This window comes from Sciurus vulgaris (assembly GCF_902686455.1).
Source record: "Sciurus vulgaris genome assembly, chromosome: 14".
Lineage (NCBI taxonomy): Eukaryota > Metazoa > Chordata > Mammalia > Rodentia > Sciuridae > Sciurus > Sciurus vulgaris.
Window position 1 is genome coordinate 74,530,358 of NC_136475.1, and position 21,711 is coordinate 74,552,068.

At 43.6% G+C, this 21,711-nt stretch overlaps 1 protein-coding gene across 1 annotated transcript in view; it reads left to right on the forward strand.

Annotated features, from left to right (window-relative positions):
* Nucleotides 1-21,711, forward strand: part of CAPN13 (calpain 13) — a 79,499-nt gene that overhangs the window by 16,448 nt on the left and 41,340 nt on the right. Inside the window, exons 2-5 of the mRNA XM_079109930.1 lie at nt 4,111-4,339; nt 12,479-12,551; nt 13,629-13,744; nt 19,990-20,126. Coding sequence (XP_078966056.1) covers nt 4,142-4,339; nt 12,479-12,551; nt 13,629-13,744; nt 19,990-20,126 — 524 coding nt within the window. The 5' untranslated portion in view covers nt 4,111-4,141. The remainder of the gene's footprint in view (nt 1-4,110; nt 4,340-12,478; nt 12,552-13,628; nt 13,745-19,989; nt 20,127-21,711) is intronic.

Here is a 21,711-nt window from a genome sequence, read left to right on the forward strand (position 1 = left end):
GTGATGAATGCAGAGCAGAGCCTCCGGGCAGAATGGAAGGGGAGGCTGTGTGTGTGTGGGGTACTGGGGCTTAGATGAGGTTCCACTCATGACAGTGGAAAGACCCATCCCAAGTCACAGCACCAGATGTAAGGAAATCCCACAAAATCACGCCAGACACGGGAAATCACATAAGGGAATTTATTAAGCAAACAGTGTCTCCCTGCAGGGTAAGAGAGAAAATGAGAGGAAAAGAGAAAGGAAAGAGAAAGGGCGTGCGCTAGAGAGAGTGGAAAGTGAAGAGGATAGAGAAAAACGAGGAGGACAGACAGAAGGAAGGGAAAAGATGGCGGGGAAGCTATGGTACACAGTTGAATTCCGCTGGGCTAACGGGGGACCAATATGGGAGAAGGATACTTGCAAGCTGACTGGTGAACCAATAGCTAGCTAGTATGTTCACAGATTGACAAGTGGTTGGGAGGCGGGGAAAATGACTGCACCTGATGGGTGGAGGAGCAGCTTTATACATTACAATTTATTCATTTGCAGATTTGGGCACTGTTGGGGCTCATTTTCTGGAAGAGAAAATGGCTGTCGGTTACAGAGGGGATTTGTTTTATAGGATACAATGAGGATGGTTTAATCATTGGAAATTGTAGACTTGCAGTTTGGACAGTCAGGGGCTAGTTGTGCAGGTTAAAACGTTAACTTAGGAGGGTAGTTGTAAAAAGGTTGAAACTCATTATCTGGGGAGATAGGAATCCAGATCCCAAGGGATGAGGACTCAAATCTTGCCCATTGCTTTTCTTTCTCTGGGATCCATTGTTTCCCAGAGTTTCAATATTTGCTGTGCCTTCATTTAGGGCTAGTTTGCAATGGGGGAAGGTCAAAGTTTAGGGCCAGCATTCAGTATTCGCCCCTGTCCCTCAGGGTCCATCATTAGTAGGAAAGATTTACTGGGAGGTTAATGCTTGGCGAGTCCACCCAACACCCGCTCCTCCCAAGCCACACCTCTCTCTGCTTTTCTTTGGTGGTTATCTTGTAGGAATATTATTTTCCATAACCCTTCACTGAGAAAGTGAGCCCTGAAGTTATTCCCTGGTCAAGCCATGAGCAATTCAAGAGAAAGAAGCAGACCCTGGTAGGCGTGGAGCGTAGATGTAGAGGCTGAACTAGCCTCCCTGTCTGCCTTCTCTGTTCCACATGAAGGTCCCTCCCACCCCAGCGTCCCTTTCATCCTGCAGCCAACCACTCCCCTTCATGCATATGCATGTCCTCAGAGCCCTGCCCTTTCCTTGCAAAACAACAGGGGAGCCTAGGATATAGTGTAATCACCCAGGCTGTCCTCACCCCTGCAGACCCTCTGAGCTTAGCCTGTCCTCGGCCACCAGTCAGTCTTTTGAGAGTGTCAGGTTTCTGCACAATCCTTCCATGCTCAAAGTAATAATGATCATGGAGCTAATAGCCATTGTGTATTGACTGCCTTCTATTTACTAGTCACTGTGCTAAGCATTCTGCAAGCATGATTTCACCTGAAACTCACAACAGCCCTATTATGTGTGTAATATGATTATCATCTCCATTTCACAAATGAGAACGGTGAGTCTTAAGAAAGGGATTCTTAAAGTCTGGCCAGCCCCTGACTCAATAGTGGGCAGCAGGGTCCTCCAGATGGGCTGAGACCTGATTCCCACATGAAAGGCCTTTGTATGATTCTGATGGAGAAATGAAGCAAAATTCTTTAGACTTTCATTTTCACCTGGGATTAGGGCTGCTTTCCGGCAATCCCGTAATTGTGTTATTAAGGTAACTACGATTTGGTTTTCATAAACCAAAAATAGCTCAATGCTGGAGTCTATCACACTCCGATTCGAGGTTTGACAGAGGGGTGGCAAGCTTGGTCATGCTGTGCGGGTGCCCGTCCCTGAGCATGCACAGGGAGTGCAAAACCTGCAGTTTCCCAACTCTTCATTACCAGGTGTCATTACCTTTGTCTTGAATTGACAAGCAATTTCTATCACTGTTTTCTTACTCTTGAATGGTAGCTTGCTGTTATTTTAGCCTTATCACTATTTATTTAATTTGCTGTGGGCTCTCCATGTAACTCCATTGCAAGTGGTGGAACATATTGAACATTTTGGTCTGTTATTTTCCAAGGATGGGATTGAATAAATGCATCTATCACATTAAGTAAAATCAAATGAAACTGCCTGTATTTAACCACTTTTTACCTTAGTGTATACCACACAAATATGACTCCATTCAACTATTTTGGATCAATAAAAATGCCAATTTTGTATAGTTCAAATGTAAATTATTCATATCCTGTTTGGAAGATAATCATATGTACAATTCTCTCCCAATATGCTTGTATAATGACACTTAATTGGTGATATTCTGCCTGTGAATCTGTGCTAGCTGCAGAATTTGCCACAAACCATTATAAGAGAACTGCAAGATAAATGTGAAGTTATTTCAAGTTTGCATATGTTTTTCTAGGATTCAAAATCTTGATTGATTCAAGATCTTGATTCAAAATCTCCTTATGAGCTACTTATTTATATTCTTTCTACTTTATCACCTTTTTTTTTTTTCACTGAGATTCAGTAACAGTCTTTTGTGTCACCTAAACAGTACCCAGTCAAACAAACTTCAAAAGCACTCCTTTGAGGCCCAAGGAAGTTTGTTAGAAGCATAATTAAAAAGGTGGATTTGGGATTCAAATCCAGGCCAACCTCATGATTGAGGATGTGCTGCGTATGTTGCAAAACAGCATCAGTTTCCTCCCTATGACTGTCTGAATGAGGATTCCTACCCTTCCTTGGAATCTCTTTAGGGAAACTGGACACCAGCATTTATTGAATGCCTACTGTATGCCAGTCACTCGGGTGACTGTTAGGTCAAATCTGAGTTAATACCACAATGAACCCTATGAGGGTTGATACCATCAATTCATGCAGATAGAGAAATAGGTCCACAGACTTGGATACCAGTTCAGGATTATAGAAGCAGTAGGTGGTGAGAGTAGAGAGCAAACTTCAAAACCCACGTGACCCTTGGGTGCACTGCCTTTTCTTCTCCCTGCTTCCTACCTCCCATGCTTAATTCTGTGTCAAATCCTATAGGCGCTACCTAGAAATGACACTGGAATCTGGCTCCCTGCCACCTTCTTCACCACTGATGCTCCACCACTGTCTCCTGTGGACAGATGCAGCAGCCTCCTAGCCTCCTCCCTGCCTCCAGGCTCCACCCGTCCCCCAGCTTGCTCCCTGCAGCACTGTCCTATCTACAGATCTGATCAGGTCCCCTGTCTTCAGTGGGCCTGCAGTACTTGAAGGGTATAAAAACATTTTGATCCAGCTGTCCAACCTGCCTTTCTGGCCATCTCTTCCAACGCTCCCTAAAACCAGCCCCCACCCACCAATCCCCCAGCGGCTCCCTATCCCTCCACACCCTGCGGCCTCCCTACCAAATCCTGGGCCTTCAAGCCCTTGCTAGCCAGGGCATCTGCAGACACTTTCTAAGAAAAAAAAAAAAAAAAAAAAAGTCTACCTACCCCTTCTCCACCGGGCAGATCCTTCTTCCTTCAAGGCACAATTCACTTTCTATAAGAGAGTCATGTGGGAATGTCACTTCCTGTGAGGGGTCATCCCTGACTGTCCATGGCAGCTGCGAGCCCCTCCTCTTTATGTCCACAGGTCTTTGTACGCATTTTTAGTTGACAGTTTCTATTGAATGATAGCTGGCTGTTGAAATGTCTAATCCACCTTTCCCACTTGATAATGAACCCTGAGGGACGAAGATCATGTTGTGGTTATCTCTGGATTGCCAGCATTCAGAAGAGTGCCCCGCACAAGGTCAGAGCTCAATAAATGCTCATTAAATGTGCAAATACCCAGCGCAGACTTTCTCGCATAGGTCCACACCCGAGAAGCTATCTGGTGCAGTGGATTGAATGCTAAACTGGCAATGAGGATGCTGAGTTTCAGCTGAGGCTTGCCCACCCACTGGTTATGTCACCAGGCACAGCATAAATGTGGGGATATCAGGGTGACCGTCTGGGGCTCACATCCGAAGACGCAAGGCCTGGACTTTTCACTCCTAAAAATATCCCTTTTTCTCACCAGAAAGAAAGAACCTCAGAAGTCTTCTAAGGAGAGTCATGGCACATAACCCAGAGCCTCTATCAGAGACCTCTGTCATCAAGTTCAATGGTCAGGACTTCAACTCCTTGCGGGATCGCTGCCTGCGCAGATGCCTGCTATTTGAGGATGAGACATTCCCAGCTGAGCCTTCTTCCATAGGCCAGAAGCTGCTCCAGGGAAAAAACCTTTCCTTCCTGGAGTGGAAGCGGCCATGGGTGAGTGAGTACCCCAAGAACACACCCAGCTCTAGGGCCCTCGAGGTGCCTGCCATGACCCCAGTGAAGGGACCACGGGCCTGAGACCTGATGTCATAGGTGGTACAAACCAAACTGGAAGGAGAATGAAAGACATCGGGACCCTCTGCCACAGTGTTGTAGCCTCTCAGTGGGAGGGGAAGACCCTGTGCCAGGAGCCAGGGCCTGGATCCTTGGTTCTAACCCAGTTCTAACACTGAGTCTACCACTGAATTAAAATGCCTCAGCTTCCTCCTGGAAAAATGAAAAGCCATTTGGTATGAGGACTGTGGCAGTTGGTCTTTAGGGTCGCTCCCTCCTCCATAATTGAGCCCATCTATCAGTCTGTCACCCTTTATTCTCTTTAGGTATCAGTGTCTTTATATTCTTTTTTCCTTCCCTCTTAGAATACACTCAAAGGGGATATATCATTCGGGTCATTTATACTATAGGATGAATTTGAATAATTGCCTGGACTCTTTTATATTCACATTCTCAATCTTGTAAAGGGTTGATCACCTATAAAAGAATTTCAGACTTCCACTGTAAAATTAGGGCGATATTTCAGGGCAGCATTCAAACCGTGACTCCCCCACCTCAGCAGATGGCCTCTAGCTCCACCTCGCAGCATGGTGAGCTCCACCGGTTTTTCTAGAACAATCTTAGTTTTAGAGCATGAAACTCCACCAGAAATTTCTCAGCAGATTCAAACTTCTCATAACCTCATGAGGACTGCTACTGATGAGAAGGGACAGGAAAAGAAACACTTGAAGGATCCTGAGGCCCAAACCTCCTATCCATGCTTCTAAAGCTCCAGTAGAACCTTGAATAAGAAAAAATAGTGTAAAGTTTAGTAGGTGAATGATGGTGGGTATAAATGACTGACAAGACATATCCCTTTGGAGTGAATTCTAATAGGGAAGCAGAAGAGACTATAAAGAGACACTGAGCACAGATTAAATGCCAAGCTCTCTACAGAGCACTTGCAATAAAGCTGGGCCAGGTTGTATAAAGGGTATTTTCTGATGATGCCCTTTGAGAAGCTGTGAGACCCCAGAAATATGTCTGGTGTGTGAGTAGCTCACTCAGTTCTCCCATGGGAAGGAGAACTCAAGTCCTCTGGCTCTGGAGGTGACCTCTTGCTTACATCAGGACAGATTTGTATCCCTGGTGGAAGCAAGGGATCCTGGAGATCAGGTGGATCATGGGATGCTGCTCGAAGGAAGATGGAGGTGTTTCAGCCTTCCATGGTCCATCACATCAGCCATGGGCAGTAAGTCCATGCCCAATGACTTCTGGCCTTCACCTCCTATGGAGAACTGAGGTGGAGAAACCTATTTATTTATTTATTTTTTAAAAATTCTGAGCATAAGACAGTGGTGCACACCTGCAATCCCAGTTACTCAGGAGGCTAAGGCAGGAAGAACATAAGTTCAAGGCCAGCTTGGGTAACTTAGTGAGACTCTTATCTCTAAATAAATAAATAATAAAGAAATAAAGGGCTGGGGATGTAGCTCAGTGTAAGGCACCCTTGGGTTCAATCCCCTATACTGAAAAAAAAAAAAAAAAAAGGAAGAAGAAGAAATTTTGAAGGGTCATTCTTTGTTATTTTAAACACTGAGATTGTTTTAGAAAGCAGTATTTTTTTTAAATTTTCCTACCCTCACAGATGTTGAGCAATAGATGTGAGACATATTTATAGTGTTGAAGAATTTATGACATTTCTATTAGGAAAGGGTTGAGAGTTTCTTGCTATCTAATTCCAGCGATGTCTCAACATGTGATGTATTTTAGAAATGAGGAGAAACTGAGGCAAATTGTGCAACCATTCGTACAGAATCATACCAGGAGCCCCAAAGAGAGGCAGCCAGGGACCATACGTGTTTCCCCACTGACTCTCCTCACCACAAAACTTTCCTGAATTCGATGGGGGTCATTCTTCACTTCAGCATTTCTTTTTAAGTATCATATTTCTATGTGTCCCTTCTCATGACTGACAATACTTAACCTTTGTACAGAACTTCCCATACATCTTCTCTTACTTTGTTTTCTAATTTTATAGAAAAGGAAACTGAAGTTCAGACAGGTGACGTGACTTACCAAGGTGACACAGTTAAGGAGGGAAGGACCAAGACTTAAACAGACTCCTGACGCAGATGCTGCCATTAATGCTTTTCCCTCCCCTCTGTCCCTTTTCCTACTTTTCCCTTCCTCTGCCTAATCCACTTTGTCGCTCAGATTCTGTTTGAAATAGCTCCTTCTCCACCTATTTCATTCTGATTTTCTTTAAGGAATTTCCAACCCCTTCTCTCAGACCCAATCAGCTTCTGCAACAGCCTGTGACCTTGTGGCGAGGGGACTCAACAACGCATCAGTCTCAGTGCTTCCTGTAATGCTCACTCTCAGGAAGAGATAATACCAAGACTCGCACTTACACCTGGGGTGTCTGTGCCATATTCCCCTGAATTAAATTTGATACTTAGAGTAGCTCCCTTTTAGGAGAATTTTTATTTCCTGGATAGCAATAATAAATCCGTTTATCAAGAGTGTGCATGAGTTAGCTTTATTTGCACTTTTGTGCAAGTTTCAATTTAATCCTCCTCACAGTCCTGTGAAGTAGATAATATTATCCTCACTAAATAGATCAGCATCGTCCCAGAGACCTTTCCATGATGCTGGGGATGTTCTTTTTGCACGGTCCAATGCTGTAGTCATTAGTCACATGTGGCTTTTGAGCGCGCGCAGTGTGGCTGACGCAACTGAGGGACTCAAATTTTAATTTTATTTCATTTAAATCTGAATAGCCACATGTGGCTTGTGACAACCATATTGGATGACCCAGCATTGTAGATGGTGGTGCTTCACAATGGCCACCAATGTGTGTCAGACCAAGGGACTGGAAGGTCATCTTTGTCCCCATTCTGTAGTGAGAAACAGTTCACTTCCCAATGAAGAATGGGCTGTGTGCCCAAAGCATGTTGTCTAATGGGCGCTCAGAGCTCAGCACGCACCCCATTGTGGGTCAGCCTGTGGCCGTCCCAGGGCGAAGTCCTGCCTGTCCAGGTTGCAGTGTTTGTCTTCGCACAGCCAGAGCAGTTTCTGATGGGATAATTCACTAGAAAGGGCGCACTTGGGACCAAAATATGTTCTTCATATTTAAAATGTGGAAATATGAGAATGGGGTAGGTTGTATAGATGTCCCAGCAGGCAATAGGTAACGGAAAGTGACAGCAGTGACAATGCCAACAACCAACTGCCACTGAGTCAATAAATCAAGGAAAAACTAAAACCAGTGAAGTTGCCACCTGTCCAAGTCTAACCTCGAACACCCTGTGAAAGGGTCGCGATGGCAACAGGCATAGTGTCCCCTCATCCAGAGTGGCATGCTGGTGTGGGGAAGTCCTGAGCAGCCTCTGAAGAGAGTGCAGAGTGATGTCAATGCTGCCACTCTGGGAGAGAGACTCCAGAGACAATGGGGGACAGTGGCTGATGTGCCACTTCAGAAGTGTTATTTGCTAAGCTCCCTTGCATTACAGGAGCTTCTGAAATACCTAGTGTAACAGAGATCACCCCAAACTTTGCTCAGAGAAAGGGCCCCCCAATCCAGAACTCAAATCCTGAAATTACTTAGGGTTCTTCTAGACACAAAACCAATGGTATACATCCCATTGAGACTTATGTGTAAGTTATAAATATTAAATATTTTTTATCAAATGATTGAAAAGTGTATTGACTATATGTCTCATTACATAGCCTAACACATATATCCTATTACATATATATATACACACACACCCCTGTTGATAGATTTATATATATTTCCTAATATATATATCCTATTGATATATTTATTAGTAAAGATTTTTTTATGAGGGGTTGACTCATGAGAGTCTGGAGGCTCAGAAGTCCCATGATATGCCATCTGCAAGCTGTAACCCCAGGAGGGCCAGTGACAGACTTAAATCTGCATCAGAGGCTTGAGAACCAGGGAAGCCACTGGCATCATTTCAGTCTGAGGGCAGGAAAAAGCCAAAGTATCAGCTCAAGCTGAGAAGGGGTCAATTCTCTTTCTCCACCCTTTGTTCTACTCAGGGCCTCAGTGGATTGGATGATGCGCCCCACACACTGGGGAGGGCCATTTGCTTTAGGAGTCCACCAACTCAAATGCTAATCTCATCCCCAAACACTTACACAGACACACCCAGAAATCATATTTACCAGATATCTGGGCTGCCTATGTTCCAGTGAGGTTGACATATCAAATTCACCACCACAGCTTCCTTCTGTATACCTGGACATTTCCTAGCCCTCCAGGGCCCAGTTCAGCTCCTGGAATCAGAAGCCCCAAAAGCTCAGAAGACTCCAGCTGCGGGTGTAGTTAGGGGTAAGAACACGACTCCATGTCAGCAGATGCCCAGTCCCTAGCCTGCTTCCTGTGTGACCTGGAACAAATTGCGCAGCTTCTCCCTCACCCTGGCTAGGCCTCAAATTGCCTGAGGAACTATGTCAGTCCTGCACTGTGCCTCTGGCTAACCCAGGAAATCAGAACTGTGCAAGGCGGGGCTCGGCAGTCTCCATGTCTGGGAGCTGCCCAGTGATTCTGAGTCACCCTCAGGCGGTAGTTCAGCCTGAATCTGATCTAGGATCTGATCACACTGACTTCATCACTGCCCAGGAGCCCTGCCCATCTGGTCACCGGGGACCTACCCAGGGTCAGGGCTAATTTTCTTTATGGGCGCTGTCTCAGGAAGTCAGATGACAGACCAAAATACTTCCTGGCATTTCTATCCCTCTTTGTGGTGATCTCTCACAGCTCTAAAGCCCAGGGTGGGGAAGGAACAGGCCCTTGGAGGCAGGAGACACAGGTGCCTGCCCATCTTGACACCAGTAGTTGCTGGGTTTCCCTATAAACTTGGTGTTGACTATTGATTTCGTGTTTGAAATAATCACCATTTAATTTTTGTCACCTTAAAATGGCCTTCTGTTCTCAATTAGCTAATGTTTTCATTTTTTTTAAATTATAACCTCTATTGTTTTGGCAAATTATAAAAACATGTGCTTGTCCAATGCCTTGATAGCATTTAGTGACTTGAAATGCACCCCCCCTTTGCCCCATGTAAGTGCTATTTCATGTTATTAGATGTTTTGTTATGAAGCCATCCTTGCAGTCTGCATTTCTACAGTAAATCCTATTTGACGGTAATAAATTAGGCAAAAACAGTCTGGTGTATTGTGTGTGTGTGCCTGTGTGCCTATGTGCGTGGTGTGGGTTCTCTCTCAGGTTGGGTATCGAGGCTACACTAGCTTCTTCAATGGTAGCAAGATTCTTCTGAATTCTTAATGAAGTGGTAAATGACACAAGAACTGTCCATTCCCTAGAAATTTGGGAGAACTTAGCAGAAAAATTTCATATACCTGTAAGCATTTACAGGCATATTAGGGAGCTACTCTTTAACTTAAAATATTATCCCAAAGCTATTTACCTTTCTGATTATTTACTAACTTGAGTTGTTTCAGCCATGTTAATTTTTGTTAGAAAATTGATAATATTTCTTAATTGACTAAGAATTTTACATCGTATTTTTATATTTCTGAAATCCTTTTTTATGTCTAATCTTATTTGGGTTTCTCTACCAATGTGCCAAAGTTTGGGTCTGTGTAAATCCCCTATCCTAAATAGAATGATTTTTTTATACTTTATTAATCTTGCTATTTTTCTGATTCATTTCATACTTCACACATTGTTCTCTTCATCACTTCCTTTTTGCTATTTCCGGGAGGCCCTTTCGTGTTTTTCTTTCTAATTTCTGTGAATTGATGGCTTAATTCATTTTTTTATTCTGTCCAGCAATGACTGCATCAGAAGCTATGAGTTTATCTATGAGCACAGCCTTCTTAACCTTGCAGATAGTACAGGAAAAGGGAGTCAATATTTATTGAATATACACCCTGTAGGATGCTGTGCTATTATTTCATATCCTTCCTTATTTGCAAAATGGAAGGACTTGTGCCGTTCTGTAAGGCTGTCTGGAGCCTGCAGGTAAGAATCCAGGAATAAACAGCTAGTCCTCAGCCAGGGTTTCAAAAATAGCAGCCATTGCCTTATTTCATCATTTGGCTCTCCTAACTGTTCTTACATTCTGTTCCCATTTTACAAATGAGGAAACTGAGTCTCTGCAAAAGAGAGGAAATTGCTCAAGGTCCCCAGCTCATCTGGAGAGAAATGTCAGGGCAAGATTCCTCACCTGGTCTGTCTAAAGGGCCCTTCCGAATGCACCTGCCCTTGTATGCAGGTCGCTGGAGGGAAAGCAGCAGGACAGCAGCAGAAGAGCTGGTGGTAGGTCAAGGAAACAGAGCAAAGGCTGGGCCAGGTGGGCACAGGCCTATAATCCCAGTTACTCAGAAGGCTGCGGCAGGAGGATTCCAAGTTCAAGGACAGCCTGGGTGATTTAGTAAGACCCGTTTGGGAAATAAAATAAGAAGGGCTGGGGATGTAGCTGAGTGGTAGAACACCCTTGGGTTCGATCTCCAGCGATACACAAAAAAGAGAGAGAAGGAAGAGAGAGAGAGAGGAAGGGAGAGAGAGAGAGAGAGAAAGGAGAGAGAGAGAGAGAGAGAAGAGAGAAGAGAGAAGAATTGAGTAAAATTGCCCTTTTTCTTGGTCCAAAACCCCCATGACCTCACCCTCTTTAATACTGTGAGAGGGGATCTAAATGTTCCCACTCACGACAACAGTCCTTTTTCAAGACCTGTAGTTCCTTTTCCCAGGAGAAGGGGAGAATTAGCGGTTTCTGAAGTGCCCCAAGTTGTTTTCAAACTGGCTCTCGGCCCCGTGCACACAGCTGAAGTCCCAGGGCCTTCTTCCTGGTCTGCTTGGCTGGGGGAGTCCCAAGTCCAGCCAGCCCATGGCTCTGGCAGAGGAGCCCCCTCTCCAGGCAGGGCCTGCGGGTGCCTCTCCTGGCATCTGACGATCAGTTAGTTGTTAGGAAAGCAGGGAGGCTGAGTGAGAGGATGCCCTCAGCCGGGGTATATGTTTGCAAACGGGCACACCTTTGTTTGTCCCTTCTGGGTCCCCTCCGGGAAACTGGCAGTATACAAATGTCTGGCAGTTTCCACACTCTGTACTTTCATGGCTGCTGGGTAATTTAATCCATTTCTACAGTGTGGCCCTGCTCTCTGGGGACTTATTTGTCAATGTGAAAAGAAATGATAGAGGAACAATTGCCCAATTATGCGTGCTCTGCAAGGGATATCAGGAAGAGCTGTGCAGACTGGTCACTAGGATAATCCTGTGGGCTCCTAGTAGGGGACAAACCTAGAGGGCTGTCCAGCTCTGGGGCAGGAGCTGGACCTTCAGCCCAGTGTGTCCCTGAAGTGCCTGGGGATCCCCTTAGGAACACTCACAACCCTCGCATCTACTGGGATCCCCAAGTGTCCCCCAGATGTTGTCGTACACGGAACCCTCTTGCATTCCTTTTTTTCTGGTGGGCAGGGCCTATGATTTGGAAGTTGGGGAAGGACGAGGTCTTCCAAACTCAGTTTATGGGTGAGCCAAGGTGGGCAAAGATATGATCATGCATGTCTTTTATCCCATGCAACAAGTGGCTGATCTGGGGCCTAGAATCCAGAAGGCCCAAGCTGATATCTGAGAGATGTGATTTCATGAGTTTTATTATGAAAAGCTTTATTACATTTATAAAAGTCTCATCTAACACATGTATCCTATTTGTGTGTGTGTGTGTGTGTGTGTGTGTGTGTGTGTGTGTGTGTGTGTAAAATCTCTTAATAAAACACTGACTTGTTGGGACCAGTAGGACTATTTGCTTTAGGGATCCTGACTCTTTATGTTGTCTCCTTACATTTATGTGCTTATTGCCTTTGACACCTGCTTTCCTGAGAACAGAAGAACTGGAAGAATGAAAGGACCTTTCTTAATTTAGTTTTTTAAACACTTTATTTGTTTTGGTACTGGGGATTTAATCCCGAGTGCTTTACCATTGAATACATCCCCAGCACTTTCTCAATTTTGTGTTTCAAAGACAAAGTGAATGATGTCGTAGGTACCACCTCAGGACATAAAGGGTTGAAAGATGCTCACAGCTTCTCTCTCTCTTTCCTAAGGAATTATGCAAGTGTGCCCCTCACTTCATCCTGGAAGGTGCAAGCAGATTTGACATCCAACAAGGAATAGCAGGTGAGAAGTCAACACCTCTCCTCACAGCCCTTGAACTTGGACTTCACCTATGTCTTAGACCCAGCTAATAAAAGTCTACCCAGCCACCAGCTCATAGTCCACTAACAGGGCTTCACTAACTGGAGAAAGGAGCTCTCTGAGGGTGTCTCTGTGGCTTCTGCACTGAGCACAATGCCTGACATGAAATAGGATTCAAAGAATTGATGCTGTTGAAGGCAAAGGAGAGACTCAGGGGAGGGATAAACATATTCAAAGGGGCCACAATGGCATCCAAGGAGAAACTCAAGGCCCACATCCCTCAAGGCAAGAAGAGAGAACCCTTGTGTGGCTCACAAAGGCCCTGCATGGGTAGGAGCTGAGCAAGTATCAGCAAAAAAAATTCAGGTCTGTTTCCCATGATGGTTCAAAGCACCATTGCCACCTATGTCTGCAGCAGAATTTTCTGTGACTTTAGCTCTGAGCACTTTGGCAATGAGAACCAGCTCTGTCAAAGCCTCACTGGAGCTCTCCTGTGCTCTCTCACCACACCATCACCTCCACCACCCCCGCTACAACAGCCATCAGCTGTCCCTTCTCTACCTTGCTTGGAACTGGCCCCAGTGAATCCTTTCCCTCCCCAACTTTCTTCTCTCAGGGGGCAAAACTTCGTTATGCATTATGCATCCTTAATCCAAAATCTGGAATGCTCCAAAAGTCTAAACTTTTTGAGCACCAGTTTGATGCCACATAGAAAATTCCACACATGACGTCACGTGATGGATTGCAGTCAAAATACAGATGCACTAACAGTACTGCTTAAGATTACCTTCAGGCAATGTGTATAAGGAGCATATGACACATGTGAATTTCATATTTAGTCTTGGGTCCCTCCCCAAGACCCATTGTGTATATGCAAATATACCAAAATTTGAAAAATCCCAAATCTATAATTCTTCTGGTCCCAAGCATTTCAAATAGAGGATGCTCAACCTATATTCATAAGGAAGTGTGACAATTCTGGTGGCCAGAACCTGTAAATTCATGGGTTAGGACTTCCAGGTGTGTCCAGGTGGCTTCTCATGACTTTATCCCCTCCAGGAGATTGCTGGTTCCTGGCAGCGCTGGGCTCCTTGACCCAGAACCCTCAGTGCCTGCAGAAGATCCTGATGGACCAAAGCTTTTCATACCAGTATGCAGGGATTTTCCGTTTCCGGGTACGTTCGATGCAGTCATTCCTTATATGAAGGAGCACTCTGTGAGCAGAGAGGAGGCCAGAGTCATGAGTTATTCTTGTGGCCTGGGGGCCTGAGATGAGAGTGACATTCCTGTTAGTGACAGCCTACCTGATGGGGTTATGACATGACCATGGAAGTAAGGAGAAATGAGTGCTAATTAGCAAAAGAAAAGAGTTATTGATCCCAAACCCAAACACTGCCATGATAGTGGGTTCTTGTCTTTGTACCCATTCCTGCACTGTGTCCTGTTATTTTTGATTACAGGATTGTCTTAGGAAGTTGTAACCCCAGGGGATAATTTGGTCCTTCTTCATTATTCATTATCCTTTTCTCAAAAAATATCTTGTAGTTCTTGCACATTTATTCTTCTATGGATTTTAAAATCATTTTATCCAATTAGAAAGAAAAGCTGCCGTGATATAACGTGGAGCAGCATCAAATTTATGTATTAATTTGGAAAAATTACATTTTTATTGTTTTAATTATTCTCTTAGAGAAACATGGTATATCTTTCTATTTATTCAGAACTACTTTTATGTCCTTCGATAAAATGTTATAGTTATGTTTTCTTATTGGTGCTCTACCTTTCTTGGTAACTTTATGCTCAAATATTTTATAATTTTATAGCTCATGTGAATGAAGTTAGGTTTTTTGTTTATTATTTGTTTGTTTTTGTTTTGCTCATTTCCAACAAGGCATCACTGGAAAAAAGAAAAGCTACTATTTATTATATGTCCAACTGTATCTAAATACCTTAACAGATTCTTTAGTTATTTCTTATTTTCTTATTTAGTAGAATCTAGTAGAATTTAGTAGAATTAGAGTGATCTAATAGTATCTGCAAGTAAAGATAATTTTGTCTCTCCTTTTAGTTTTTATAGAACTTACTTTGCTCATCTTTGTCCTGTAGTGAAAAAAAGTCAAATTCCTGTCTCCCTTTGATCCTGATACATTGTTAGATTCAATGTGCTAAAAACTTTGTTAGAATTCTTGTACCTGTATCATGGGTAAAATTAGCTTCTAGTTTATGTTATTTTTGTCACGTTTGAATTATCCCAGCATTTAAAAATTAATCAGTTATTACCTACTTTTTTATTTGAAGATAATTTAAATAATATTTGCTAACCTGTCTTTTTCAAAGTAAAATAAACAAGAAAGGAAGGAAAGAAGGAAGGAAGGAAGGAAGGAAGGAAGGAAGGAAGGAAGGAAGGAAGGAAGGAAGGAAAAGAAAATAGACAATAATTAAATTAGCTGGCCCTGCCTAATCACGTTTTAACATGTAATTTCTTTAACTCCTTCTGTATATTCAGTAGCTATTAACCTGCTCAGATACCTTATTTCTACTGAAGTTAATTCTTGAAATTTGTTCTTTACCAGAAAAATCAACTATTTCTTCTGCACTTCCAAATGTATTGCCTTAGAGTTGCTCATCTGATTTCTCTGATAATCTATTGAATCTCTTATAATCTGTGGTTAAATCTACTTTCTCAACCCCAGTGCTATATCTTTATTTTTCCTTGATCCAGTTTTTCTTAATCCAACTAAATCTGTTTGTATTGCTATTTTTAAACACATCAACTTTTGATTTTCCTTATTTATGCTATTCTTTTTCTTTTAAGGTTTTGTTTTCTATACTATTCATTTTAATTTTATTTTTATTAATTCCCTTTTCCTTTCTCTTGGTTAATTTTATTGTTCTTTTTTATTTTCTGAAGTTGCACAGTTAATATTTGAATTCTTTTCTTTAAAAGCTTTTAAAACTATAAATTTTCCTCTGAGATCTTATGTGAATCTATAATACATAATGAATTTATAGGTTTTAATATAAAATGTTTTACTTTGGGCTGGTTCTGTAACTCAGTGAGAGATTAGTTTACAGAAGGCCCTGATACAATCCTCAGCACCCCCACCACATGCATGTAACTTTTATTAATTTTAAGATGATATATTTTTAGTTTTTAGTTTTGGTTTGTTCATTCATATACATATGGGGGCTGTTCCTTTAAAATTTATTTAATTTATAAATGATTAAATTTTATAGGAGAGGGCAATCATCTGGTTGCTGAGTTTTAGTTTTGTTATAGACAAAGAATATAATTTATAATATGTCAACATTCAGGGAAGTTATTAAACTAGTTTTAGTTATGGCCAAGGCTATGAGAGTTTTTGTTGATAATTCATGGATACACAAGAAGAATATCTATTATCCAGTGGTCAGGAGTTTATTTATTGAATCAAACTTTCTGATTTGCAGATTGTACTCTCTACAATTGTATGTTTTATCTGGACTTAATTTTTCTGCTTAATTTATGAAATACTAAAAGAGCAATTGAAGTTCCTCCTCAAAGTTATCTTTTGGGATTTCTCATGCTTACATATATTCTGGCTCTGCAATTTCCTGTTGTATCCTTTGGTGGCCAAAGTTTTATGATCTCTATCTTTTTGCTAGGATAAACTTGCGAAGCATCCCTATTTGTTATATTCAAAGCCTTTGGCCCCAAATTTCTCTTTATCTGATAATCACATTGCCACTCCAGCTTCCTGTTATTTACATTTCCCTCTTTGCTTGCCCCTTTATTACCAATTGATTTTTCCCCTATTTTATGCCTGTTTCTTATAAAAAGCATGTTGAGAACTTGTTACTTAACCACGGTTTCTTCTACCTTCCTTTCTTGTGACCTTGAGATTTTTCACTCTAATTTAACTTCCATTGAACAGAAGTAGCTCCTTGCATACTTTCCTCAGCCTACATGAGAGTTTTTCATTTTCTCTTATTTAAGAACAACATTTTGGTTAGATTTAGGATTCTTAGAAAACATTCCTTTTCAAAAGTTCCATTGTCTTGTGACTTCCAATGTTGCAGAAGAAAAATCTAATGCCAATCTATTCTGCTGACTTTGTATGCAGAATGTACTTTCAAACTACAAATCTCTAAGAAGTTCTCTTTCTTTCCTTGGAATTCATAAAGTTGTCTAGAATATATCCAGATGTGTGCCTTAAAGAAATAGTCTTGCCTGGAATTCAGTGAACCCTCTGTCTGAAGACTAGCTAGCCTCCTCCCACTCAGTCTCCCTCCATATTGCTGGGCCTCTTCTTTTACCCTGTTCTCCCCTTCTGAAGTCCTACTATGTGCATCCTGAGTCTTTTGATAGGGACTCTGGTGATGCTGCTGTCACTGGCCCAGGGACCACACTGAGGAGTGCACTGGAAGATTCAGGATTGAGATGTGGCTGGGCTCACCGTGGAGCTGCCAACATAGGGGGGATTTACTCAGGTGGTGAGGTCATCAGAGACCCAGGCAGGACACTCTGCCCTTCTGGGGGCAGAGTGTCTCCTGCTCCCAGACAGTTGCATAATTCCTCAGAAGCAGCTGCAGTGCTGAACTCTGAAGATCTCTCCTCATGGTTGTGTGCCCAAGCACTGTGGCACCTCAGATGCTTTGCCCAAAACACTCTGGTTTTCCTGTCAGGCACTTGGGTGTAGGCAAAATGATGTCCACATGGCTCTTGGAGGGTAGAGACTTTGTCCACATGCCAGTCCTCCTCATCCAGAAATGCCAGCTAAGAAGTATGTGTTCATGGTCTCATTTCTGACCACCAGTCAAGCCCTTACAACCTCTCCTATAACAGCAAAGGCATCTGATGTTCTCTTTGTACAGGGAAAGTTTGATCAGCATTTTTGGTGAGAGAAGATGGAGGCAAGGGTGATTTCTAGACATCTCAACCAGAGCACTTTCTGGAGCCAGGATGCACTCACTAGTGAAGGCCTCCTAGGCACCAGGCTCTCCTTGGAGTGCCAAACAAAAGGACCGTTGGAAACCGTCCCTCAAAACTATGCTTTCAAAATATCAGCAATGTGAAGAGAGAGCCTACAGAGTGGGAGAAAATCTTTGCCACTCATACTTCAGATAGAGCACTGATTTCCAGAATATATAAAGAATTCAAAAAACTACACCAAGAATACAAATAACCCAATCAACAAATGGGCCAGACACTTCACAGAAGATCTACAAGCAATCAACAGATATATGAAAAAATGTTCAACATCTCTAGTAATCAAAGAAATGCAAATCAAAACTACCCTAAGATTTCATCTCACCCCAATTAGAAGGGCGATTATCAAGAATACAAGCAACAATAATTGGTGAGGATGTGGGGGAAAAGGTACACTTATACATTGTTGGTGGGGTTGCAAATTAGTGCAGCCACTCTGGAAAGCAGTGTGGAGATTCCTTAGAAAACTTGGAATGGACCCACCATTTGACCCAGCTATCCCACTTCTCGGCCTATACCCAAAGGACTTAAAGTCAGCATACTACAGAGATATAGCCATATCAATGTTCATAGTGGCTCAATTCACAATAGCCAGATTGTGGAACCAACCTAGATGCCCTTCAATTGATGAATGGATAAAGAAACTGTGATATATAATATATATATATATATATATATATATGCACACACAATGGAATATTACTCAGCCATAAAGAATAATAAAATTATGGCATTTGCAGGCAAATGGGTGAAATTGGAGAATATCATTCTAAGTGAGATAAGCCAATCTCAAAAAACCAAAGGACGAATGATCTCGCTGATAAGCAGATGATGACACATAATGGGGGGGAGGGGGTAAGAATGGAGGAAGGAGAGACTGTATAGAGGGAAAAGAGGGGTGGGAGGGGTGGGGAAGGAAAAAATAACAGAATGAATCAAACACCATTACCTTATGTAAATGTATGATTACACAAATGGTATGCGTTTACTTCATGTACAGAGAAACAAGATGTATCCCATTTGTTTACAATAAAATAAATAAATAAATAACTATGCTCTCACTTTCACAGTCTCATCTGTTCCCAGTCACTGCCTATAAGGAAATTAGTTCTAAATCTAACTTCTAATTATTCCACAGATGAGAACTGAGCCACAGTAAAGTGTCTAACAATTTGTTGATTGGGCGTTAAATGTCAAAACCAGAATTCAGGCACAGTTCTACCAACTGGACAATTTCTACTCTATGTTGCTACACAATTAAGCACAAAATCCAAATGATGTTTCCAGTCCCTGCCTTTTCTAGGAGCTGGTGGCTCCTAATAACATCCCTACTCTCTCAGCATGGCCACCCGACCTGTCTTACTGCTCACTGCGAGAGTACTGCAAGTCCATAGCTATGCTTGCGTCTCCTGCAATGCACTGACTAACGTCCATGAAGACATGATCTTTGCTCTGTCTCTGCTGACATCTCTTAGTCTCCACCTCTGCTCTGAAAGTGCATCCTCAGTTGGATGTGTCAGCCTAACATCTGGGACATCCAGCTGTGAAAAAGGCCATGTGGATGAACGGTCACATCCACCCCGCTTTAGTGGAGCCCCTGTAGCTTCGACTTGCTTTCATCAAGGCTCAGGTCTGATTCCGGAAGCCCTGCTGCTTATCCGGCACAGGGGAGGCCAGCAAAGAAACCCCAAAATCTGGCTTTGTAATGGATTTTCCTCATTTGGCCATGTCCCCGGGTGAACCGTTTAGAGTTAAATGCTAAAGATGAAAACAGTCTGTTTTGGAGAGGAACATCTGGCTCATTTGAGCTCTTAGCAGTAGCAGTGCCAGCCAGTTACATTTCTCTGCTGTAATGGCAGGGCCAGAGTGACGTGAGGACAGGAGTGCCAGAGGAGACTGTCACCGCCTCAGTCCTCCTGAGCCAGAGCATTATTCCACCTTCAAGCCTTTGCCCGTGTGGTCTCACCTCCTGGGAATCCTTCCCTGTCTCCTCACCACCTGCCTGAGTCTTGTCTCCTGCCTCAGGCCCTCAGCTCCTGGTGGGTTTTCCTGCCCTCTTACAATCCTGCATCTACCACTCTTCTTGGTTTTCCAGCACATTCTCCCTCTACTGCCCTTTTTACACAAAAACCTAGAGAGACTCGTGTGTCTTTGCAGCTCACGGAGAACTTGCCGAGGTGAGGTTATCACAACACCATCAAACTAGAACCCAAGTCTCCTTCCTCCCTGGGCTAACTTGGTCTGTGCCTAATTTTCTCCATCTACTAATGTAGGTGACAGGCCTGTGTCCTGCTTAGCAACAGGCTAAGGATTTTGTTCTGGGTCTAGTTTGTCATTACATCACGGAGGGGTCATGTTGCAATTGTGGCTGTCTTTTGACTTAGGTTGGAGAGTGGCAGGGGCTCCTTCCTGCCCCACCACTCCTAAGACATATGTGTGTCTCTCTTCCAGTTCTGGCAGTACGGCCAGTGGGTGGAAGTGGTAGTTGATGACCGTCTGCCTGTTGTGGGGAGAGACTGCGTCTTTGTGCATCCTCGCAAAGGCAACCAAGAATTCTGGCCCTGCCTGCTGGAGAAAGCTTATGCCAAGTAAGTACACGTCTGCCTCTCTCCCCAGAGTTCCCATGCTGGCCCTGTCTGCCTATGCCTTGCTCTCCACCAGCTGACCCTGTTGTTCTGTTGTTCTCCTGAATGCGAGCAATGTCCCTTAGAACATTGAAGCCCTTGTCACCTGGCTGGACATCCTCTGAAATAATCATCATGTACAAGAGTCAATACTGGGGCCATCAGGAGAGACCCAGAAGCACATAGTGAAGTGTGGGCAGGACAGAAGATGGAAACATGCACAGATAATATTGCTAGGCTGGTGTGAGTCCACAGGAAATATATCCATCCTTGGAATCTGAAGGAGAATGATTTCAGGAGCCCACATGGATTCCAAAACCCACAGGCGCTCAAACTTCTTATATGAAACGGAGTAATATTTATATCTAACCTATGCACATCCTCCTGTAAGCTCTAAATCATCTCCGCATTACATGTAATACCTAATACAAGGTAAATGCTCTGCAAATAGTTGTTAAACTGTATTGTTTAGGGACTAGTGACAAGAAAAGACTGTACATTCTCAGTACAGACCCAGTTTTCCTCCCATATTCTTGATCTGTGGTTTGTCAAATTGTGGATGTAGAGCCTACAGATACAGAGGGCAGACTGTGTGGTACCTCGGTCAAAGTCCAGTGAGAGGGCGGTGGAGGAATGATCCTGACTCTCCGACCCGCAGAGCAGGTGGCATCTGAGTGGGGCAGGAAGGATGGGCAGGATCCTGCACAATGAGGGGACTTAGGGGCAGAGGCAGCCCCTCAGAGAGCCAGTCAGGCAAAGACATCAACAGGACACATGGGGCTGAGGTCCAGGCAGCTGTCATGAGGGGGCAGTGGCTGCGGGTTTGGGCAGCACTTGCCCATTCTCCTGTGTTCAGCACACTGTGTGCCCAGGGACTACCTTCTGGTGCTGACAAGCTGGAGGACCTATAAGCATCCCAACTCACATGTTTCGCTTAGGCTTGGGCTGGCTTTCATTCAACAGATGTCTCCTGAGCATTTCCCCATATGCCAAGCACTAGGGTTGGCACTGGGACAGACTCTCAGGCTGGCTTAAGTGAATGTGGGCACATACATCTGTGTGAGGAAGAGGGCACTGTCATAAAGCCCTTTACGGGTGAACAGGTGCTCAGACTTTCCAGAATCCAAAAAATGCAAATAAAAAGAATAATAAAACACCTCTTCAGTCCTATGAGACTGCAGAGGATAGAATTCTGGATAGTGCCACGTGTTTGCCAGGAATCCTCCAGCAGCCCTGGAGGGAGGGCCCCAAGACAGCTTTCTGAATGGCAGCTTGACAACAGATTAGTTACAAGCACATCTCACACCCTGTAAGATACTCCTAGAGGGACACTGAGGGGACAGGTCGGAGACTGTTCCTGACAGTGCTGTGGGGGTGCAGACTGGACCTGTGGTGGGATTCATTACCAGGGTGCATAGGTATCAGGCGGCAAGTTCACTCATGTGGAAAGCCACACAGCATTGGAAGCCACAGATCCAGTCTGTACATAGGACGGTCCTCAGAGGCCAGGTACTGAGAGAATGAGCAAGAGACACCACGCCATAAAACA